General features: G+C 58.6%; 2 protein-coding genes across 5 annotated transcripts in view; both read left to right on the top strand.

The window, feature by feature from the left end:
- Positions 1 to 17380, top strand: part of CAPN5 (calpain 5) — a 53303-nt gene extending 35923 nt beyond the window's left edge. For all 4 annotated transcript variants that reach the window (XM_036324892.1, XM_036324889.1, XM_036324890.1 and 1 more), the window contains 10 exons: positions 3470 to 3678; positions 4845 to 5037; positions 5627 to 5820; positions 6410 to 6487; positions 10885 to 11080; positions 11728 to 11850; positions 12936 to 13132; positions 14029 to 14144; positions 14696 to 14832; positions 15976 to 17380. In XM_036324892.1, coding sequence (XP_036180785.1) covers positions 3470 to 3678; positions 4845 to 5037; positions 5627 to 5820; positions 6410 to 6487; positions 10885 to 11080; positions 11728 to 11850; positions 12936 to 13132; positions 14029 to 14144; positions 14696 to 14832; positions 15976 to 16158 — 1626 coding nt within the window. In that variant the 3' untranslated portion in view covers positions 16159 to 17380. The remainder of the gene's footprint in view (positions 1 to 3469; positions 3679 to 4844; positions 5038 to 5626; positions 5821 to 6409; positions 6488 to 10884; positions 11081 to 11727; positions 11851 to 12935; positions 13133 to 14028; positions 14145 to 14695; positions 14833 to 15975) is intronic.
- Positions 17381 to 20665: 3285 nt separating this feature from the next.
- The window catches only part of MYO7A (myosin VIIA), an 84433-nt gene continuing 82352 nt past the window's right edge, over positions 20666 to 22746 (top strand). Inside the window, exon 1 of the mRNA XM_036324888.1 lies at positions 20666 to 20830. The gene's annotated coding sequence lies outside the window, so the exon portion shown is untranslated. The remainder of the gene's footprint in view (positions 20831 to 22746) is intronic.

Genomic DNA, 22746 nt, shown 5'->3' with positions numbered 1-22746 from the left:
TCTGCCTGATTTATAACTTTAGCTTTATCGTAGGTCTGTGTGCACAGGAAAAAACAGAATAGATAGGGTTTGGTAGTAGCTGCGGCGTTAGACATCCACCGGGGTCTTGGAATGCTCCCTGCGGGGAGGCTAAGGCGGGGAGGGGCTCCTCTATCAGGATTTGCTGGCTTTGTGTTCATGGCTGGATCAGGTTCAGACTCAAATTCTCTATGGCACAACTGCTTCACAGGCGATGGTCCCTCAGGAGGCGCGTCGTGTCTGGTCATCTCTCTGTTCTGTGATGTTAGAAGCCATGATTTCATAAATCCACTGGTTGCAAAATAGTGGGCGTCTAAAACTCCCATGTCTTTCTCATTTCTTAGCTGGAATGCATCCCCAGATATAAAGCTCCCTTCGTGCGCTATTGGTCCCCCCGTGGGACAGTTTGTGCGCAAAAGGCACAAACCTCCCATTCTTTCCCTTGATGTTCCAGGCTCAAAAACATGAGCTGATTCCCCGCCATCCTCCGGTAGTGACTAATTGTGTTTCATCATGAGCTCATGGCTGTGAATGTATTTGACATGTTTTCATCCATCGAAGTTGTTATCCTTGTTGCTGCTCGGATTGGCCGGCCGTTGGAGCCTCTTTAAATTGGTCCCGAATCCTTTGATGTGGCTCCAGGGGCTTTGGTTTCTCCCTTGGTTTCGGGCTTGATCTGATGTTGTTAGGAAGGGAGTGGAGGTTGTGTGCCTGTGAAGTGCTCCTTCTCCGACAGTCTTATCCCCCTGGCTTGGCACCCCTGCAGACAGCGGGGAGCGTGGGGGAGGCTGGAAAGCTGGCCTGGGGCCCACCCCTGCCTGATCCAATGGCTGTGATGCAGAAGGGGGAAGGAGGCCCAAGGGATCTCTCACTCCAGGTCTCTAGGCCCTGGAGCCTTATTAGAGCTTCTTGAGCCGCAGAGGGCTCAGAGCCAAGCCCTGGCTTTGGCTAATGATCCTCCCGCTGCCCCAGCAGGCCCTCCCCGTGCCCTGTGAGGGCTCTTCTTCCTCCCTCCTCAGCCCCCCTCCCCGTCTCCCCTCTCCGTGTCCCCTCCCCCATTCCCATGCAGTCCAGGGCTTTCAGAGCCGGGAGGAGCTGAGCAGCCTGTAGTGGCCATGCCAGTGTTCTCAGCTTTGGACTCCCCGTCGCTCTGTGCCCTTGGGCAGCCCCTTGCTCCTCGGTGGGCCTCAGTCTTCCTGCCTGTGTAGTGGGGATGGCACCCCACCCTGCATGCGCCCTATTTTGTGCACAACTTTCTGTCCTGAGCGTAAAGCAGGAGAGAGTGCTGGGGGTCAGTCTGGAGCTTTTACTTAGAAAGGACACAGAGGGGCTCGGAGGGGAGGAAGGAGGCAGGAGGGATTGGCCCAGCCAGTCTCAGGCCCCCGCTGGGTTCCAGACACTGCGCCAGGCTCCGGAGCCCTGAGTGTGAGTCCTGCCTCCCTCGCTGTGGCCCTGGGCGGCTCTGCCAGCAGTGTCTGTACATTGTCCCAGAAGACAGCAGCGAGGGTCAGGGTGATGGAGTAAACAGCGGCCCTGCGCCTGGCACCGCAGTCCTGGCACCTCCCGGGCTCCTTCATGACCGTGATGCCTCTCACTGTGCTTAGCATTTTCATTTTCTTGGTCTTGAATGTCCCACTAGGGAGCATGTCTCTTTCCCAACATCCCTGCTGATGGTATGAGGCGTATAAACAAAAACATCTTTAATGAGTGTGGGGGCTGGGGAATGGCTTCTGGCTGAAGTCTCTGTGCTCAGGCCCGCCCGGCCCTGGGGTTTACAGCCTCCTGATGCGTGTCTGGCTCCCCAGCCTGGATGCCTGTGTGTCCGCCCCGATTCTGGGAGTGGTTTCCTTCTAGAAGGAGCTGCACATGGTCCCGATGGTGCTCGGCCCCTCTAGTCTCCTGGTGAGCAGGGCCAGCAGGTCCCCCTGGCTCGGCAGGATAAAGGGTTTTCCCTTTCCTGCCCACCTCCTGATGCCCATGTTGCCACTGTTTGTCCTTGTCTGCGAGGGGACATTCACTGCCAGTTCTCAGGACACGTGCTCAGAAGCTGCTGCTGCCACCCCCAGGCCGGGCCCTGCACCCCTTCTCTCCGAGGCCGAACGCACCCTGTGTGCCTGCCTCTCCCACGAGACTGGGAGCCTCCTGCGGGCAGGGCCACGTCTGATTCATCTGGGTCCTCGGTAGCAGCATGGGGCCCAGCGAAGAGCAGTCCTCCCTGATGAAGAATACGTATATTTTCTAGCTGTGTGACCCTGGACAGGTTACTTGCCCTCTGTGAGGCTTGATTTTTTTTTTCATCTGTAAAGTAGGGATGAATAATTGTTATCTACCCACGGGGGTTATTGTGGGAATGAAACTGACATGACTCATGGCACTCACAGGCTTGCTGCCTGACATTTCCAAGATGCTCCATAATAGGAATTGTTATTAGAGTCCCGTGTAATGCCCGTGAATTTGTTCATTTAGGCAACACATGTTTACCAAGCACCCTCTCTGGACCAGGCTCTGGGCTAGGTGCTGGGGGACAGCAGTGACCAAAGACTGGTATGTCCCTGCCTTCAGAGAGCTGACATTCCAGGGACGGTATCAGACCTGTTCATGCCATCACATACGTGTTTAATGATAACGGGAATAAGTACCTCAGAGGAGAAGTACCAGAAGCCATGAGACTGATGGACAGGGGTCCTAGCCCAGTCCGAAGGGTCTAGGAGGGCTTCCTGGAGGAGGAGGGTGGACCCTAAAGGACAAGTGAGAGTCAGCTGGAGGAAGAACAGAGAATGAGCCTGGAGCAGGGAGCGGGGTGGGGGTGGGGGTGGGGGTGGGGGTCGGGTCAGAAACCAGGCTGGGAGGTGGTGCAGGGGGCGGAGCACCTTACGTGTTTTTCCCCCGGGATGTGACCAGAAAGCTCACTCCGCTGCTGTGTGGGGTGAAGGCAGATGTGGCTGCTGATGCTGTTAGTGTCCCGGGCGGGCGAGGAGATGGGAGACTGGACCAGGGGTTGCTGGGGGAAGGACAGGAGGCGACGGGTTTTAGCAGAATGGAGGAGCTAGGATTGGCCTGATTGGATGGACAGGGGGAGGAGGCCAGCGTGGTTGCCAACTCCTGTCGCAGGCTGGGAGGCGGGGGAGAGGGGGGGTGTGTGGCATTCACCAGGTAGGGACTGGGGTGGATATATGCTTCTGGGGGGGGGGGGGGCGGGAGCGGGGAGAAGCAGATGGAGGCACGAGGACGGAGGGGAAGCTCATAGGAGCTTAGAATGACAGAGCTGGAAGAGACAAGGGAGCCTCCAGCCACTGCAGGGAAAGGGAAGGATTTGCCCAAGTCCCACATGGTTCATGGCAGAATGGGCATCGAACCCAGTATTCCTTTCCATCTGGAAGCATGCCCCCCCCATTTCCCCAGGAAGCCAGATGTGACCTCAGTGTGTCCCCATCATGTCTCCCCCCTCCAGGTCATCCCAGACTGGAAGGAGCAGGAGTGGGACCCCGAGAAGCCTGATGCCTACGCGGGCATCTTCCACTTCCATTTCTGGCGCTTTGGGGAGTGGGTGGATGTGGTCATTGACGACCGGCTGCCCACCGTCAACAACCAGCTCATCTACTGCCACTCCAACTCCCCCAACGAGTTCTGGTGTGCCCTGGTGGAGAAGGCCTATGCCAAGTAGGTGCCGGCAGGGGCAGGAGGGCAGGTGGCCAGGCCGGGGTGGCACTGCTGCTGGGCTCAACATGGGTTCCTTTAGCCAGGGCTCCTGGCACAGAGAGGGCAGGGGCTGGTGCAAAGTCACACAGCATGCTCAGAGCCCAGGCACCCAGGGCACGGCCCGCTGAGCCTGTGCTGGGTGAGGTGGAGGCCTGGACTGAAGGCCCTCTGGGTACCGGGTTGTCAAGTCCCCACAACCAACCCACATCGGGAGGAATAGTTATTCCCACTTATACCTGAGAAGACGGAGGTCCAGGACGGTTTCCTGCCAGTGGCCGGGGCGGAGCCAGCACCCACATTCCGGTCGGTGGTTCTTCCCCTAAGACCCTCCCTGGAGGCCTTATTGGGGATGTGGTCTCTGAGTCTGGGCCGGCTGTGGAACCTTCCCTGCTCACCGGCCTCCCTCTTGTCCATCCATCCTTCTACCTGACTGACTGTCCATCCATTCATTCTGTCTTTGCTGCCCACCTCCTCCTGCTCTGTGCCAGACCCTGGGTCCCCAGCCCGGGCATGAGCAAGGGTTTGCTAAGCTGTTGGGGCATAGTGACCTGCCCAGGCCTCTGTAGGACAATGGCAGGCCTGGGGCAGGAGGGCCACCGCTGGGTCCTAGCACCTGGTGGGGTGCATATAGTAGGTGTTCATTCGTTTTTAAATGAATGCACTGAAACATCATCGGAACCCGGCTGCGCTGTTTTTTCAAATAGCATGTCCCGGCCACAGGAGCGCTTCGTCGTCTTTTGTTCAGTGGCTGCTGACTGTGCAGCGTTAGCTTTTAAAACCAAATCCCTGTTGTCAGACCATTTGGGTGATTTCTCGTTCTACATTATTACAAATAATGTTACTCATCCAGATCAATGTGTCAAAAGACACATGAGCTTTTAACGCTTTGGAAAAGAACTGATAGACTTCTGGACAGCTAACTTCTGAAGATGGGCTGCTAAGTCTAAGGGGCACTGGAGTGACAAGGTGGTGTGGCTCAGTGGGACACATGTTGGCTCTGCTGTGGCTGCTGTGTGACCGGAGCAGTTTGCTTGACCTCTCTGAGCCTCAGAATCTCCCCTGTAGTGTGAAGGGCTTAGAGTGGCTGGAGAGTGTGAGCTGGGAACTCTTTCCACGTTGCCCCCCAGGCTGGCGGGCTGTTACCAGGCCCTGGATGGAGGCAACACGGCGGATGCGCTGGTAGACTTCACAGGTGGCGTTTCTGAGCCCATCGACCTCGCCGAGGGTGACTTTGCCAATGATGAAGCCAAGAGGAACGCACTCTTTGAGCGCATGCTGAAGGTGCACAGCCGGGGAGGCCTCATCAGTGCCTCCATCAAGGTAAGAACACCGAGCCAGACCCCAGAGGTGCCCCTCCCCTTTATCGACTCTAATCGGGTGGGAGGTGGCTGTGGTGTCCCAGGCAGAGCCCCTGCCCAGGTTGGTTTATAAATCCAGACCCTCAGCCCCATGGGGGAAGGGAGCAGTTGGCGGGTGCAAGCCCCTCCCCAGTGCTGGGCAGCCCAAGGCGCCTGCCCCCGCCCCCTCCGCTATGAAATGCCTCGCCCACACTGTTTGACCAGCACCCTCTTTCCTGGCCCTCTCAGATTGGGACGAATGGTGTCTATACATGTGAGGTCCCTCAGTCAGAATCTGGGGCATCACAAACTATGAGGTGACTGGGAGAGGGGAGGGAGCCAGCTGCCTGCTGGCACAGGCCTGGGCACTTCGTCTCATTCCGTTGACTGCTCGTGCTTCCTTGGGAAGGCTGGGACTCAGTGAAGGCAGCATTTGAGTCCAGGTTTGGCTGACCCAGGGGTGTGGGGCTGCCATTCTCTCCCCGTTCTGTAGGGGGCGCTGGGCCCCTGGCTCCACCTGCAGCCTGACAGGGCCCTGCCTCCCTGAGCCACCTCGCCCTCACCCTCCACAGGCCGTGACAGCGGCAGACATGGAGGTCCGCCTGGCCTGCGGCCTGGTGAAAGGCCACGCCTATGCCATCACCGACGTGCGCAAGGTGCGCCTGGGCCACGGCCTGCTGGCCTTTTTCAAGTCCGAGAAGCTGGACATGATCCGCCTGCGCAACCCCTGGGGCGAGCGAGAGTGGAACGGGCCGTGGAGCGACACGTGAGGCCCGGGGCGGACCATGGGCGGACCACGGGCGGTGGTGGGGTGGCTTGGTGTGAGGGCTTGGGCGAGGACAGGTGGGCTTCCTGGAGGAGGCGGGTCCAGGGCTGGGTCTTGAAGGATCTGGGAGTTAGATGGCCTTAGGAGACTACTTTAGAGGGCACCTGGGGGTGGATTCAGCATACGCAAAGGCCTGGGGGTGGGGAGGTAGAGACCAATCTGGCCAGTGAGGGGGGAGGAAAGCAGGGAGGGAGGCCACCGGGGGTGAGAGTGGGGGTGACCGCTCTGTGCTTGGTGAACAGAGATCAGGCCCCCAGTAAAGGAGCCCCTCCACTGAGGGTCTTGCCCCCCTGCTTCCCCAGCCTGCAGCTCTGCTCCCTGACCTTCAGGCCCTGCCCCCGGTTACCTGTGGAAGTGGGCAGACAGGCGTCTTAGGGAGGGGCTGGGCACACCCCAGGTGCACACCCACACCCACCCTGATGGAGGCCTGGTGCACACATCCCTCGTCCTCCTTGCCCTTGCCGGGGGGCCCTGGTGGGGTCCCTCCCCTTACCCTCTCCTGTTCCCTTCCCCTGTGCTCGCACCCCAGCTCAGAGGAGTGGCGGAAGGTGAGCAAGAGCGAGCGGGAGAAGATGGGTGTGACTGTGCAGGATGACGGCGAGTTCTGGTGAGTGTGCTCTTGCCCCGGGTGGACGTCCGGGGCTGAGGGAGGACCTCCCGTGTGCTGGGCAGGGACTCCGAGGGAGGTAGGAGCCTGGGCTCTAGCAAATGCCACACCCTCCACCTGCCCTGCGGCCTTGGACAAGTCACGCTGTCCCTCTGGGCCGGTTTCCTGCTCTGTAAGGTGAGTTGGGCAGCCCTGTCATCTCCTCAGTGCCCTCCGCCACCTCAGGGGCACCAGGCTGCTGGGGCACCAGGTGGAGGCCCTCAGCAACTCGGCCAGGAGGCCAGTAGGTGGGGGACCGGCCAGAGGGCAGGGGCACGCTGGCAGCCTGCTTGCCCAGAGCGGATAGGGAAGAAGGGAGGCCTCACAGCGAGGGGGCTGCCTCCTAAGCTGAGACTCGGCAAGCAGATGAGCCGTTGTTGGTCAGGGAGAGAGACCCGTCCCAGAGGCAAGAGTGCACTTAGATTTTTAAGAGTAAGTTTAGGGAGGCACGGGGGTGGGGGAGGGCGGGGAGATGGCTGCAGCATCGCTTAGAGCAGTGATGGCGAACCTTCTGAGCTCGGCTTGTCAGCATTTTGAAAAACCCTAACTTTGGTGCCGTGTCACATATAGAAATTTTTTGATATTTGCAACCATAGTAAAACAAAGACATATTTTTGAAATTTATTTTATATGTTTAAATGCCATTTAACAAAGAAAAATCAACCAAAAAAATGAGTTCGCGTGTCACCTATGACACGCATGTCATAGGTTCGCCATCACTGGCTTAGAGTCCAATGATTCCTGCACTCATTCATCCTGCATCCACCCAGCCTGCATCCACCCAGCCTGCATCCACTCATCCTGCATCCACCCAGCCTGCATCCACCATCCTCCATCCACTCATCCTACATCCACTTATCCTGCCTCCACCCAGCCTGCACCCACCAATCCTGCATCCACCCAGCCTGCATCCACCATCCTCCATCCACTCATCCTGCATCCACTCATCCTCCATCCACTCATCCTCCATCCACCATCCTGCATCCACTCATCCTGCATCCACCATCCTGCATCCACTCATCCTGCATCCACCATCCTGCATCCACTCATCCTCCATCCACCATCCTGCATCCACTCATCCTGCATCCACCATCCTGCATCCACTCATCCTGCATCCACCATCCTGCATCCACTCATCCTCCATCCACCATCCTGCATCCACCACCCTGCATCCACCATCCTGCATCCACTCATCCTCCATCCACCATCCTGCATCCACTCATCCTGCATCCACTCATCCTGCATCCACTCATCCTGCATCCACCATCCTGCATCCACTCATCCTCCATCCACTCATCCTCCATCCACCATCCTGCATCCACTCATCCTGCATCCACTCATCCTGCATCCACCATCCTGCATCCACTCATCCTCCATCCACCATCCTGCATCCACTCATCCTGCATCCACTCATCCTGCATCCACTCATCCTGCATCCACTCATCCTCCATCCACTCATCCTGCATCCACTCATCCTGCATCCACCATCCTGCATCCACTCATCCTGCATCCACCATCCTGCATCCACCATCCTGCATCCACTCATCCTCCATCCACCATCCTGCATCCACTCATCCTCCATCCACCATCCTGCATCCACTCATCCTGCATCCACCATCCTGCATCCACTCATCCTGCATCCACTCATCCTGCATCCACTCATCCTCCATCCACTCATCCTGCATCCACTCATCCTGCATCCACCATCCTGCATCCACTCATCCTGCATCCACCATCCTGCATCCACTCATCCTCCATCCACCATCCTGCATCCACTCATCCTCCATCCACCATCCTGCATCCACTCATCCTCATCCACCATCCTGCATCACTCATCCTGCATCCACTCATCCTGCATCCACCATCCTGCATCCACTCATCCTGCATCCACTCATCCTGCATCCACTCATCCTCCATCCACTCATCCTCCATCCACCATCCTGCATCCACTCATCCTGCCATCCACCATCCTGCATCCACTCATCCTGCATCCATCCATCCTGCATCCACCATCCTGCATCCACCATCCTGCATCCACTCATCCTGCATCCACCATCCTGCATCCACTCATCCTGCATCCACCATCCTGCATCCACTCATCCTGCATCCACTCATCCTGCATCCACCATCCTGCATCCACTCATCCTCCATCCACTCATCCTGCATCCACTCATCCTGCATCCACCATCCTGCATCCACTCATCCTGCATCCACAATCCTGCATCCACTATCCTGCATCCACCATCCTGCCTTCCCCCAACCTGCATCCACTCATCCTGCATCCACCATCCTGCATCCACTCATCCGCATCCACTCATCCTGCATCCACCCTCCTGCATCCACCATCCTGCATCCACTCATCCTGCATCCACATCCTGCATCCACCATCCTGCATCCACCATCCTGCATCCACCATCCTGCATCCACCATCCTGCATCCACTCATCCTGCATCCCACATCCTGCATCCACTCATCCTCCATCCACTCATCCCTGCATCCACTCATCCTGCATCCACTCACCCTGCATCCACACTCTGCATCCACCATCCTGCATCCACTCATCCTGCATCCACCATCCTGCATCCACTCATCCTGCATCCACCATCCTGCATCCACCATCCTGCATCCACCATCCTGCATCCACCATCCTGCATCCACCATCCTGCATCCACTCATCCTGCATCCACCATCCTGCATCCACCATCCTGCATCCACCATCCTGCATCCACTCATCCTGCATCCACCATCCTGCATCCACCATCCTGCATCCACTCATCCTCCATCCACCATCCTGCATCCACTCATCCTGCATCCACTCATCCTGCATCCACTCATCCTGCATCCACCATCCTGCATCCACTCATCCTGCATCCACTCATCCTGCATCCACTCATCCTGCATCCACTCATCCTCATCCACTCATCCTCCATCCACCATCCTGCATCCACCATCCTGCATCCACCATCTTCCATCCACCATCCTGCATCCACTCATCCTGCATCCACTCATCCTGCATCCACCATCCTGCATCCACCATCCTGCATCCACTCATCCTGCATCCACCATCCTGCATCCACTCATCCTCCATCCACCATCCTGCATCCACTCATCCTGCATCCACTCATCCTGCATCCACTCATCCTCCATCCACCATCCTGCATCCACTCATCCTGCATCCACTCATCCTGCATCCACCATCCTGCATCCACCATCCTGCATCCACTCATCCTGCATCCACCATCCTGCATCCACTCATCCTGCATCCACTCATCCTGCATCCACCATCCTGCATCCACTCATCCTGCATCCACCATCCTGCATCCACCATCCTGCATCCACTCATCCTGCATCCACTCATCCTGCATCCACCACCCTGCATCCACCATCCTGCATCCACCATCCTGCATCCACCACCCTGCATCCACCATCCTGCATCCACCATCCTGCACTCACTCACCTCTGCATCCCTCAGGCTGGATTTAGTCCTCACTGTGTGCCAGACTCAGCGTCACTCTGCAACAGGACCTTTGACTCAGAGACTCAGCCACTTCCTGGAGGAGACCTGGGCAGCCTGTGTGTAGTGGAAGCTGTGAGGCCCCGACAGGCCCAGAGGCAGATGGAGTGACCATGGAACCCCAGTGAGGACCCCTCCTGCTGGTATCAGGGGAGCCCGGCTGGAGGCCCCCAGGTCCCTGGTCTCAGCGCCTATGGATGAGATCCACTGCGCCCAGTGTGGCTCAGGGCTCGGTTGAGTTAAAACATAGTAATAGAAACTCCTCATTAGCGTAAGGGGTTTCTTTCTAAGGCCTTTCTCATATGTGTTCACATGTGGTGCCTACCTGTGCATGTTCTCATATGTGCCTGCTTGAAGGGAGTGGGCACTTCCCCTCCCGCACCCAGGCTCCTGGAGGTGTGTGCAGCACCCAGTGACCATGGCAACGTCCTGGCCACAGCAGCACGCTTACCAAGGGGTTCCTGCCGCCAGTTTATTCAGGTTCAGGCCCCACAACAGCCGTGGAAGATAATGGATGGGAACATGCTTTATGAACTGTCCACATTAGCGATTGATCCTATCAATAACTGTAACGGCCAGCCTTTGCAATTGCCTCTGTCTGCCAGGAGTCGTACAACGTGCTTGTGTTGCCTTAATCAATTCCTACACTAGCTCTGTGGGTGGCAGCTGTTGTTCGATCCTGTCCCAAGTTACAAATCGGGAAACTGAGGCCAGAAGAGACGTGCAGGGTCTGTGTGATGCCACGTCCGTGCTCACTGTGGTGTGAGTCGCGGTGCCGAGCAGGCAGGGCGAGCAGAGGGTGGGCTGGACGGGGACCTGCCTGACTCAGCCCTCGCCACGCCAGGATGACCTTCCAGGATGTGTGCCAATACTTCACCGACATCATCAAGTGCCGCCTGCTCAACACGTCCTACCTGAGCATCCACAAGACCTGGGAGGAGGCCCGGCTGCGCGGGGCCTGGACGCGGCACGAGGACCCGTGGCAGAACCGCAGTGGGGGCTGCATCAACCACAAGGACACCTTCTTCCAGAACCCGCAGGTGCGCAGCTGCCAGGGACGCCTGCATCCACTCGGCAGTCCCTGCCCCCCGTGGCCTCAGGACACCCATCCCTGCAGTGGGGGCGGGGTGGCGTGTCTGGGTGGTCGTGTAGACCCCAACCTCGCAATCTGACCCACAGCCGGCAGAACCGAGGGAGAGGCTCTGAGGATGAGGGTCTTGTCCAGAGTTACAGGGACACGTAGAGGCTGAACCGGGGCTCACACCCCTTATTTCCACACACACAGTGGGGGAGCTTGGCCAGGCCGCTCCTCCACAGGCACCTCTCCCCTGCAGCCTCCTCTGTCGTGCCCCTCCAACTGCTTAGTCCTCATGCTTGGTGTGTCTTTTGTTTGTTTGTTTGTTGGTTGGTTTTTTGGTACCAAAACCTGAGATCAAAGGTGTGTCTTTATTGAGCACCAACTGCATGCGTCTCCGCGCTGAGCATGCGTGATCTCAAGTCCTCCACCCCTCATGCACTGTAGGCATTCTAGGCCCATCTTGCAGGTGAGGGACTGAGGCTCAGAGAGGTGATGTGACTTGCCCACGCTCACACAGCTGAGCCTGGCTGTGGGCTGAGCTTCCGGGAGCCGGCGAGCCCATGACCAGCCTGGCCTCACCGGTGTCTCCCCTCCTCGCCGTGCCCGCAGTACATCTTTGATGTCAAGAAGGCAGAAGATGAGGTGCTGATCTCCATCCAGCAGCGGCCTAAGCAGTCCACCCGTCGGGACGGCAAGGGCGAAAACCTGGCCATTGGCTTCGACATCTACAAGGTGAGGTCAGCTCTGGGTGAGGAGAGTGAGGGAGCTGGCGTCAGGGCCGCCTGCACCAGGGGAAGAACACCTTGGTCACCGACATCATCCCTGCCACCCTGACCACGTTGGCTGACGCCGGGGCATGCTGTGGCATCGGCCCTGTTCGCAGGACCCACAGAGGCCCAGCCTGCCTGGGATTGGCTCCCAGGGGAGCACTCAGCCTGATTTCTTCCTGCCTCAGACCCATAGGCCTGGGCTGCTTGGTGGGTGGGGCCAGGCTCTGGGAGCCCCCTGCCGCCCCCCCTCCCTCAGGGCTCCGGGTCCCGCTGAATTGGAGGCTTTGCTGGGCACAGGGAGGCGCCACCCTGAGCAGAGCCAGGCAGGCTCACCAGTGGCCACTCCTCCTGGCCCGGGACCTGGGTACCTTCCACAGAGCGTGATGCTCAGTGCGTGATGACACTCAGCGTAGAGCCAGACGCCGAGAGCCTAGTGACACCACGTGGATATGCTGGGCGTGTGGTCTGAGTCGAGTCCCTGGCATTTGACATGCTGGTCATGACAGTTTGTTCATGTCGTTGTGTTGTCCATTCGCTGTGTGCTGATGTGCTGTCACTTTGACGTGACGTGTCTGGTCCTCACTGACGTGACTGTAGCTTATCGATGGCACTTATTGAAGCGATGGCTAGCTTGTCCTACTGGCTGGCGATGTCCCTTCATGGACCTGGGCGGATAGTGATGGTCAGAATCCCCACAGACATTGTTATCGGGGATTCCTCTTGCCCCCGACTCACATCCCATACCATTCAGCCAGTTAAAGTGTGCAGTGATGTTGGTGTGTCCATAGAGCTCTGCAACCAGCACCACATCGATTTTAGAACATTTCATCACCCCACACCCTTTAGTCACCATCAGCCGGTCCCATGCACCCAGCCCTCCCAGCCCCAGGCAAACACTCGTCTGCTGTGTCTCTGTAGATGTGCCTGTTCTGGGCATTCCACGTGAGTGGTTCTGTTGCTCTTTTGCACGGTGGTGAGGGAGAGATGTGAGATGTGGGGTGGGGTGGGGTGGGGCCGGGGGCTCTGTGTGACCTCCGCTGCCTGCAGGTGGAGGAGAACCGCCAGTACCGCATGCACAGCCTGCAGCACAGGGCCGCCAGCTCCATCTACATCAACTCACGCAGCGTCTTCCTGCGCACAGACCAGCGGGCGGGGCGCTACGTCATCATCCCCACCACCTTCGAGCCAGGCCACACCGGCGAGTTCCTGCTCCGAGTCTTCACTGACGTGCCCTCCAGCTGCCGGTGCGCAGGGCCCGGCTCGGGCCCCGGGTGGTGGGTGGTGGGTGGGTGCGTGGGCGGGCCGAGGTCCACACCAGGCTGGCCCAGAATCTGACCCAGAGATGCTCAGTGTCTGCCCAGGCGTAGAGCCCAGGCCTCCAGCCACCCCAGCGCCTGTCTCCTTCCTCTCCCTTTCCCTGCGACCTTGTTCCAGCCCCTCTCAGCCACATAATGGCACAGCTTCTCATCGGAGCATAGCTCTTCACAGTTTACAAAGAAGCTTTCCCTTGTTCCATCTCTTCTCTCCAACCCGGACAAGGAGGCCTGACCCCTTCGTTTTATGGATCAGAACTGGGGATTGAGGTTGGGGATGTTTTCCAAGATCTCGCGTCAGGCTAGGTAGACTGCTAAGCCATCCCTTTCCTGCGGGGGTGCAGACCCTGTGGGCCCCACACTGCCCTCCACCGGGGTAGGCAGCCCAGATTCGGTGCTGCCTGCCCACATCCCACGCCCGGGGCCAGCTCGTGTGGTGGGCCCAGTGGGCCTCAGTCCTGCCAGACTGGCCTCCACCAGCTGACAGGTCCCTTCCCTGCTGAGCCTGATGCCTCCCAATCTGTAAAATGGGCGTAATAGTCACCTACCTTCCGGGGCTTTGTGGGGATTAGAAATAATTCCTATAACATCCTAGCAGAGGGCTTGGCACACAGTAGGTGCTCAGTAAATTGCTTTTCCCTTGGGGAAGGATGGGGCACCCTTGGGTGGGGATAGAGCAGCAGGAAGCCCAGGGAGTTTGCCCAGGACAAGAAACGTCTGGACTAAATACTGCTCCTCTCCCCTCCCCTCTTCTTGAACCCCCTTGTCCTCCATCTTCCTGACCCTGCTCCGTGACCTCCCGCCTCTTCTCCTCTGCCCTGTCCCAGGGAGCTGTGCCTGGATGAGCCGCCTCGCTCTTGCTGGAGCTCCCTGTGCGGCTACCCCCAGCTGGTGACCCAGGTGCATGTCCTGGGGGCTGCTGGTCTCAAGGACTCCCCGACAGGTGCGCTGGCTCGAGGAAAGCCCCCCCACCCCCCTCCCCTGGGAGGTTGCCCATGTCTCCTCCCCCCCCCCCCCCCCCGCCTCCGCTGAAGACACCCTGCCTCCAGAGCTCCCCTGCCCTCGATCACTGAATGAGCAAACGTTTTCTGACGTCCACTCAGGCCCAGCCCCGGGAGGAAGCTGGGTGCATAGAGAGGGACACTCAGCCTCCTACTCTTGGGAGGTCTCTAGTGAGGGGGGCACTAGGCTCTGGGACAGGCAGCTGGGAGGGAGGGCTTCCTGAAGGGAGTGGCCTTTCTCCAGGCTGAGGAGGTGTTAAGGTGGGAATCCTGGTGAAATGGACTAGGGCGGAAGGATGCTCTGGACAGAACAACATGGGTAAAGGCCTGGAGGCCAGAGATGACCGGTGTGTCCCCTCCTGGTCTGCCTCCTCTTGAATACATGAGCCCAGGCTTCTGCTCTGGGGAGAGGACCTCACCCCCAGATATCTGTTCCATCCGGGCCCAACCCCAACCCCCCATCCTTACCCCATCACCCTCTCCATCTCTCTAGGGGCTAACTCTTATGTGATCATCAAGTGTGAGGGGCACAAAGTCCACTCAGCCATGCAGAAGGGTACCTCGACGCCTGAGTACGATGTAAAAGGCATCTTCTATCGCAAAAAGCCAGGCCAGCCCATCACTGTCCAGGTGAGCCCGCGAGTCCTGGGGCCCCTCACTTCCCCGTTCAGAGGGGTGAGCCCGGGGTGGCAGAGCCTTTGACGGGACCCGGGAATGCTCGGTGCTGGTTCCCACTCTGTCCCCGGCACAGTGTGGCCTTGGGAATTCTCTCGCCTGCCCCTTCTGGTGCCCCAGAGTCCCCTCAGCGGGGTGGGGAGTTAGCTCAGCTGCTGTGATTCTGAGCCCCAGCAGGGTCTGGCCAGGGACAGTGGCCATCTCTGCCGACTTCGCCCCAAAGCCTGGGGAGTGGTTCCTTAAACCCCCTGCAGGGGGCTCACCTAGAAACGTGGCACTGAAGTGGCACGTGGCAGGTCAGAGGGTAGGGGTCAGAGGGCAGGGGTCAGAGAGCCAGTCCCTGTGCCGGGGCTTCCTTGTCCTCCCAGGCCAAGGTGGCCAGTGGATGACCATCCTGAGCTCATTAGCAGGAAGCCCTCTGTCCCCCGGGCCCAGGCCAGCATCTCTGTGGTGAGAAACCATCTGTAAAAATGAACATTTAGGCACCCTGCAGGGGAGGCAGCCCCGCAGGGGAGGCACTGCAGGTTTTCCGAATGTTCCTAACCCCGGATCCAACACAGACCTAGACATGTTGGGGCAAGAAGGACCGTAGAGGCCACTCATTTTATACATTATATATATTTTATTGATTTTTACAGAGAGGAAGGGAGAGGGATAGAGAGTTAGAAACATCGATGAGAGAGAAACATCGATCAGCTGCCTCCTGCACGCCCCCTACTGGGGATGTGCCCGCAACCAAGGCACATGCCCTTGACCGGAATCGAACCTGGGACCTTTCAGTCCCCAGGCGGAAGCTCTATCCACTGAGCCAAACCTGTTAGGGCGGGGCCACTCATTTTAAAGATGGGGCCAACAGGCAGGGGGTGAGTATATCACTCTCCAAGGTCACCCAGACTTCAAGGTCACACAGAGCTAATAGTAACACACTTAACGTTATATGTGGAAGGGGCTTGGACAGAGGAGGACGCCGAGGCTCGGGAAAGGGCAGGCTTCCTGGGGAGGCAATGGAGGGCGGGATCGAGGCCCTGCCCAGAACTGCCAGCAGCCCCCGCAGACCTATCCGTGGAGATGGCCCCCATATTCTTCTGTCTCCCCCAGATCTGGAACCACCGAGTCCTGAAGGATGAGTTCCTGGGCCAGGTGCAGCTGAAGGCTGACCCCGATGACCTCCAGGCCCTGCACACCCTCCACCTCCGGGACCGAGACCGCCGGCAGCCCAGCGACCTGCCGGGCACCATTGCCGTGCGCATCCTCAGCAGCGCCACCCTCACGGCTGTCTGATGCCTGGCCGCCTGCCTGGCCCCCACAATTCTCACCGCCGTCTGCATGCCCCCAGCCAGGGATTAGCCTGGGAGCTAGGACACCGGGGTCCTTGTCCCAACTTGTCCACTGACTCGGTGTGTGACCGTGGGGGGTCTCTGGCCCTCTCTGGGCCTCAGTGTCCTGAGGACCCCACAGCATTCCTTTCTCACGGAGACGTCTTCTTGCCTGAGATTTAAATAGCCCGCCCTTCCCCAACTGTTCCCACTGCTAAGGGACTCTCTCCGTTGAAAATGTTTCCCCAAGGCCCTGCTGTCAGCCCACGGAGTGCCAAGATGCCACTTGTTTACACACAAACTGCCATACCCCCGAGCCCCACTCTTGCCCCTCCTTTCCTGCAACGGCCCCCATGCCCTGGACATCGCTTTCTCTGTCACCAAATCTTGACTTTCTGGCCACCTTGAAAGGGCTCTTGGCCTTGACTGGGCTGTTGCTCCGGCTGGGATTTGGGAACATGCAGGCGACATCTGTTCATTCTCAAATTCCATCCACCTGCCCATCCCTTCATTTCTCCAAGCGATTTGCCAAGTGAGTAAGCGACCCCATGAGGCCTCAGGGGGAGCTGGGCCCCTGCCCACAGCTCTGGGAGACCTGGCATCCATGCTGGGCTGCAGCTCTGCTCCGAGGTCCTCTCTGGCAAGTGGTTGGATGCCCAGAGAGCTGTGGCTACCATCTCACCCCGTGTTGATTTCTTCCCCAGCCTCTGGTTTAAGGTCCACCCCCCCCCCCCCCCGAGAGGTTTTGTCAGTGATGGAAAGGAAGGGCGTTTTCCTGTCTCCATGGCCCTGGTCCCAGAAGGCCAGGGGCCAGGCGGGTAGGGAGGACATGTGGACGCAAGTGGGGGCGGGGGGACATAGTCTCAGGACCCCCTTTGCTGCAAGCACTGGGATTTCCTGGGAGAAGGGGCTCTGGGTTGTTGGCGTCAGGGCTTGGAAGGAGAGAGGGAAACCCATCACCAGACCAGAGGCTCTCTGCCAACATTCCCCCCAAAATGAAGCCAGGGAGGCCACAGCCCTCTTCTTGCTGCCCAGACCAAAATGTTCCTTTCAGTCCTCAACATTTTATATTCTTTCTGTTTTAAAACTCTCAGTTTTAACCAGGGGTTTTAAAAGGAAAACTGAAAGCCTGTGCACCCCTTTTCTCTTCTTAAACTCCAGTTCTTGTGGTCCTCTGGTTTTATTTTTATATGTTTTTATTGATTTTTTTTTTTAGATAGAGAGGAAGGGAGAGGGATAGAGGGATAGAAACATTGATGAGAGAGAAACATCATCGATCGGCTGCCTCCTGCAAGCCCCCTACTGGGGGGATCAAGCCCGCAAACTGGACATGTGTCCTGACTAGGAATTGAACCAGTGACCTCTTGGTTCCTGGGTCGATGCTCGACTGCTGAGCCACACCGGCTCGGCCGATTTTATCTTGATTCCACTTGGGGAGGGATGAGGAAAAGCCATACTTTCTCAGAAGGGGTCTGGAGGTGGATGAAGAAGAGGGTGTTTGTACTCTGATGTTTTGCAAGTCGGCACCAATCATGTGGGCGCTGTGACCCGCGTAGGATCTCTCTGCAACCCTTCCCGGGCTCCAGACCAGGCAACGTTAAATGAAAACGTTCAGCTGGTTCCAGAACAGGAGTTCCCGTCGGCTTGCTGGGTGGGAAGTCCTTTGGAAGCCTGGATTTCCGGCTCCATGTCCTGGCTCTTTGGTCCAGTGTCCTGGCTGGAGACGCTGGATCCTTGACTTTGCCTCCTCACCCTGTGGCCAGCTCTGCTCCTGTGTCGGGGCCCTGGGCCATGTGAGGGCCAGGAACTGCACAACAAGGAGGACAAGACTCCTGGGCAAGTGGCAGCTTCCTCTCGAGAGCCTGGCCTGGGGCCAGGACCCTACCGATGACCAGGAGCAAACCATTCACCCTCCTGTGCCTCGATTGCCCCTCTGCCATGCGGGGCCACTGACTCCTGTTTGCCAGCACTCTCGCTAACAAGTGCTGGATAAGGGCAACCCCCGTTCTCTATGTACCTGTATGCGTGCACACTACACTCATGTAATCACTTCTCCATGTCTATTTCCAATGAACACTCCTGACTCAGAGTGGAGAAGCAAGGGCCGGAGCAGCCCACGTGGGTCTGTTCTCAGCTACATCCACCTGGGCCTTGGGTCGAACCAGGACCAACTGGCAGGCCTGTGGGCTCCAGCCCCGCCCCCCAACAGGACTTGTGCGGCGGCCCTGCCCTTGCTTTCTGCTCCTCGGGGTGGGCCAGGCTGGATCCTGGATGTGTGGAGGACCCTGGTTGGGGATGCGGCAGGTGAGGTTGGAGTTCTGGGCTGGGGCTGGAGGGTGGGTGGGGAGAACCGTTGCTCCATGCGCCTGATGCATCCTCAGCCCACAGGGGCCTGTGCGTTTGCAGATGGGCCGGGCCTCCGGTCCACACCACCCCATCTGGGCTTCACTCCCCTCAGGGCCCACCTTGGGGCCAGGGAGACCTGTTTTGTTCTCAGAATAAACGTTACCACAATCTCAGAAAGACCGTCCTGTGTCCGTCTGTCCCTCTGGGGGTTAGGGATAATGGAGGGAATATTTCTTAGGCCCTGGTGCCTGTCCTCTGGTCAGCGACAACGTGAGGGAGGACCTGGCGCTCTAGCCAGGCTGGGCCCCGCTGCCTGCCCGTTGCATGTCTGAGCTGAGGTCACTGGGGTCATTCAGTTATTCCCTCAGCTGGCCTTGTCCCAAGGCACTAGAGATGCAGGGGACCAGCCACAGCCCCTGCTCTAGTGGGAAGACCAGTAGAGATACTCTCTGATCTGGACCAAGATCCACAGAGAATTCCTGGTAAGGTGGTGTGGGAGTTGCGGTGGGAAGGAAGGTTAGTTCTCCAATTGTGAGATGGAGGGAGCAGCCGCATCAAGGGCCTCAGACAGAGGAGATGGGCTTATGGGGGTGCAGGTGGATGTGGGCAGACCAGAGCGAGCAGCTTGAGCCAAGAAGCCAGGGGTGGTGGTGGTGGGGAGAAACAGGACAGATGGTGGAGGCAGAGTGGACAGAACTCAGTCCACTGGGCTGGGTTGGGGTGAAGAGTGAGAAACACAAATGCATTAAGGCCAATCCCTAGATTTCCCCAATGGGCCATGGAGAAAAGGACATTGAATTTTGTGCCCACCTCAGCACAGGGGTGCTGAATGCATTGTGGCTGTTGTGGCATCTGGAGATCACTCCTCCCCAGCTCCCCACCACGCCTCGCCCACCCCTCATAGCTCGCACCCTGTGCCTTAGGGGGCCCAGTTTTCCCATCTGTGCAGGGCTGACGCTCTTGCGTCAGCCTGGCTCAGGGGGGAGGTGATGGAGGCGTGGTAGGTCCCGAGTCTAGGAGTGGGGACTGTGTTCCAGAGCAGTTCCTGCGAGGGCCGCCTGGCCAGGCACACTCAGCACCCCGGGGTCTTCGGGGGCCAGGACTGTGGGGTCAGAGGAAGTCCTGACCTGCAGCGGCTGAGTCCCCTCGTCCCTTCTCCAGGCGGAGGTGGATGCTCAGCCTGGCTCCCCAGGGGGCGCCATTGGCAGCCATGCCTGTGCCAGCAGGTGGCGCACTTGGACCACTGGATCCTGGCAGATGGGCACCCCAGCTTTGGAGTGGTCCCGGCCTGCCCCAGGTACAGCCGCTGGGCATCCAAAGAGCGCCTCCCTCCGCCCAGGCCAGGCCGAGAGCTGCCCCTGAAGAGGCCGCACTGGCTCCAGGCAAGGGCTGGTGGTGAGGAAGTGCCAGGACTCAGCCGGGGTCCCCTGTTACTGTCTTTCCAGTGCTAACAATGAACACTGGGCTCCTCCTTGCTTATCAGTCCCCCCTTTCCCCCCTCCGTCCCCCCACTTTAAAATCACACGGTTCACCTTGCCCTGCATGTGCCCGGCTCGTGCTGGGCTGAGGAAGTTTCCTGTGTGCTCACAGACAGCCTCCTGCCCCTCCTCCCCGGCAGCTGTGGGGCATGGTGAGGTGAGGAGCTTCAGGGACACATCTGAGGGGAGCCCACAGGGAGGGGCCTGTGTGCACAGGGATGAGGGAGAAAGGGCTAGAACGTGGGGCTTGCGTTCATTTCCTCTCAGAGTCTCAAACAGCCATTTGTGGAGGAGAGAACAGGCTTGGCAGAGGGAGGCAGGGGCCAGGACTCCGCAAATCCTGCCCGTGCTGAGGGAGCAGGTGGTGCTACTGCGAATGATAGGAGGCACCTGAGGCCGGATGAGTGGTCATAGCCCGGGCCCAAGCTGGTCCCAGCACAGCGAGAGAGACCCCTTGCCCTGCCTCCCTCTGGGCAGCCAGCGCTCTGCACTGGGCCCTGGGCAGCACAGCCCGCCCCCCACGCTGATGTCATGGCACCCAGGCCTCCAGGCCCCTCGGACTCCGCCTCCTGGGGGAAGGCTCTGGAGAGGGGAGGAGAGGGCAGCAGTGCGGCTGGACAGCCGACCTGGGCAGGAAAGGGAGGGAGAGGCTGAGAGGGAGAGAGTCACAGAGTGAAAAACCGAAAGGCCCAGAGAGGCCCCCAGAGCAAGTTCTGGAGCAAGACAGAGGAAGAGGGGACGTGTCTACAGATCGTGCCAGACCTTTGACCCCAGCTTCCCGAGCCCTCCGTGCGGGTGGCAGCTGGGAGCCAGGTAAGCATGGGCTGCCCCTGTCCTGGGCATCAGGAGGAGGGTTTGCTGGACTTCGGAGGGTGTCCTGGGCTTGGGCCTCCTGGAGCTCCCTGTGACCACAGCCATTTGCTCCCGGTCTGGGCCTCCTGCCACCTTTGGGGGCTCAGCCACAGCAGCCATCGAGTGAAACTGCCCGAGCCTGGCGAGATGGAGGCTGGGACCCTGGAATGGGAAGAGCCAGGGGCATGGTGCTCATTGAATTGTCCCTGACCAGGGCTGGGGCCGGGAGCAGCCGTGCTGGGGGTGGGAGAGAGAGAGAGAGAGAGAGAGAGAGAGAGAGAGAGAGAGAGATCTGTTCCTGTCTCTGTCTCCTTTGGCCTTTCTGCTACATTTTATCTCTTTCTTTCTCTCTCTCCTCAGATAAGTCCCTTCCTCTGAGCTTCAGAGTTCCCATCTGTAAAATGGGACCATGAAGCCACCAGCCAGGGTTGCTGTGAGGATGAAGTAACCCAGGGGAGGCATAGAAATAGTTCTGTGTTCCCTGCTCTCAATCTGCAAAGCAATTACCTTGAACATGGGCTAGTTCTTTTTTTCAGAAAAAAAAAAAAAAAGTTGATCTTATAGTTTTTCCTTATGGGTGGCCCTTAACTTCTATGCCCTCATCCGAGGCCCCGAGTCTTAATGAAAACCCTGGTTCTGCCCCCAGCTCTCGGGGCTCCTGCTGGCTCGGGGTGCTAGCACAGCCAGGCTTCCTCTTCAGGCTAACCCCTGTGGCGGCTGCCTGGTGGCCTTGCTGAATTCCCTTCCCTGCCAGACACCCAGGCCTAGTGCCCGTCTCCGGGAGGACTGAGTGCCTGCTGTGTCCCAGAGCTCCAGGCAGGGGTCAGGGCTCGGGTGTCAGGAGTGTCATGGGCAGAGGATCAAATGCCCCAGTGCCTCTGAATGGGCCTTGTGAAAAATTGATGCTCATCCTGGGGGCAGGTGGGGGGCTGGAGGGCCGTGTGCCAGGGCTGTGGGCTGGGGCTGCCTTGAATCACCACACTCAGTCGAGTCCTCTCCGGGCCTGGCCCTGTGCTGTGTGAGGAGATGGCTGAACCCATGCCCTGCCCTGGATCAACTCTCTGACTTTGGGGTCAGAGGTAGGGACAGACCCAATCGGATAACATAATACATATAATCAGGGATGGATAGAGGGAAATATCAGGACTCTCCGCAGCCTGGGGGTGGTCAGGGAAGGCTTCCCAGAGGAGGTACCATCTGAACTGAGCATAGGAATTTACTAGTCAGAATTCCAGGTGGAGGAGCCAGTGTATGCCAAGGCCAGGAGGTATGAAAAGGGCTGGTGCATTTCAGGAAGAGTGAGTGCTGAGGACGGTCCCAGTGCAGGGCCGGAGAAGGAAGAAAACTGATGACTGGGACATCAGCAGGAGCCACATGGTGCTGGGCCTTAAAAGCCAGACTGGGGTCATGGAGCCTCCATCCTGATGGCAGTGGGTGCTCTGGATGGATTTAGGCAGCTCAGCCCATGACCCTCCCCTTGGGCCAGGCTGCCCCTGTCACTCACACTCCTGGGGCAGCCCTCAGCTGGGAGGCCTGGACCAAGTCCTCATCCTGGACTTGCCCTGTCCAGCTGTGTGAAGTTAGACAAGTCTTGCTCCCTCTCTGGGCCCCTTTGCCCATATGTCCAGGTGAGGGGTGCAGACTTGCTACTTCCTAGGAGCCTTTTGGAATCTCTGAATAACAGCAGCTGCTCTGGACAATAGAGCTGTGATGGTGGCTGAGGCTCAGGTCACACGCCTGGGCTGCAAAGAGAGGGAGAGAGCCAGGGAGGGTTCCCCAGAGGCAGGAGCGGCTGTGGCGTTGGGAGGAGCCCAGGTGACCCCTGCCAGGTGCAAGGCTGACACAGCTGGCTGCTCAGAAGTTTGACATGATCTCTC

This window comes from Myotis myotis, unplaced genomic scaffold (assembly GCF_014108235.1).
Source record: "Myotis myotis isolate mMyoMyo1 unplaced genomic scaffold, mMyoMyo1.p scaffold_m19_p_10, whole genome shotgun sequence".
In the NCBI taxonomy this organism is placed as follows: domain Eukaryota; kingdom Metazoa; phylum Chordata; class Mammalia; order Chiroptera; family Vespertilionidae; genus Myotis; species Myotis myotis.
This window is presented reverse-complemented; position numbering and strand designations above follow the sequence as displayed.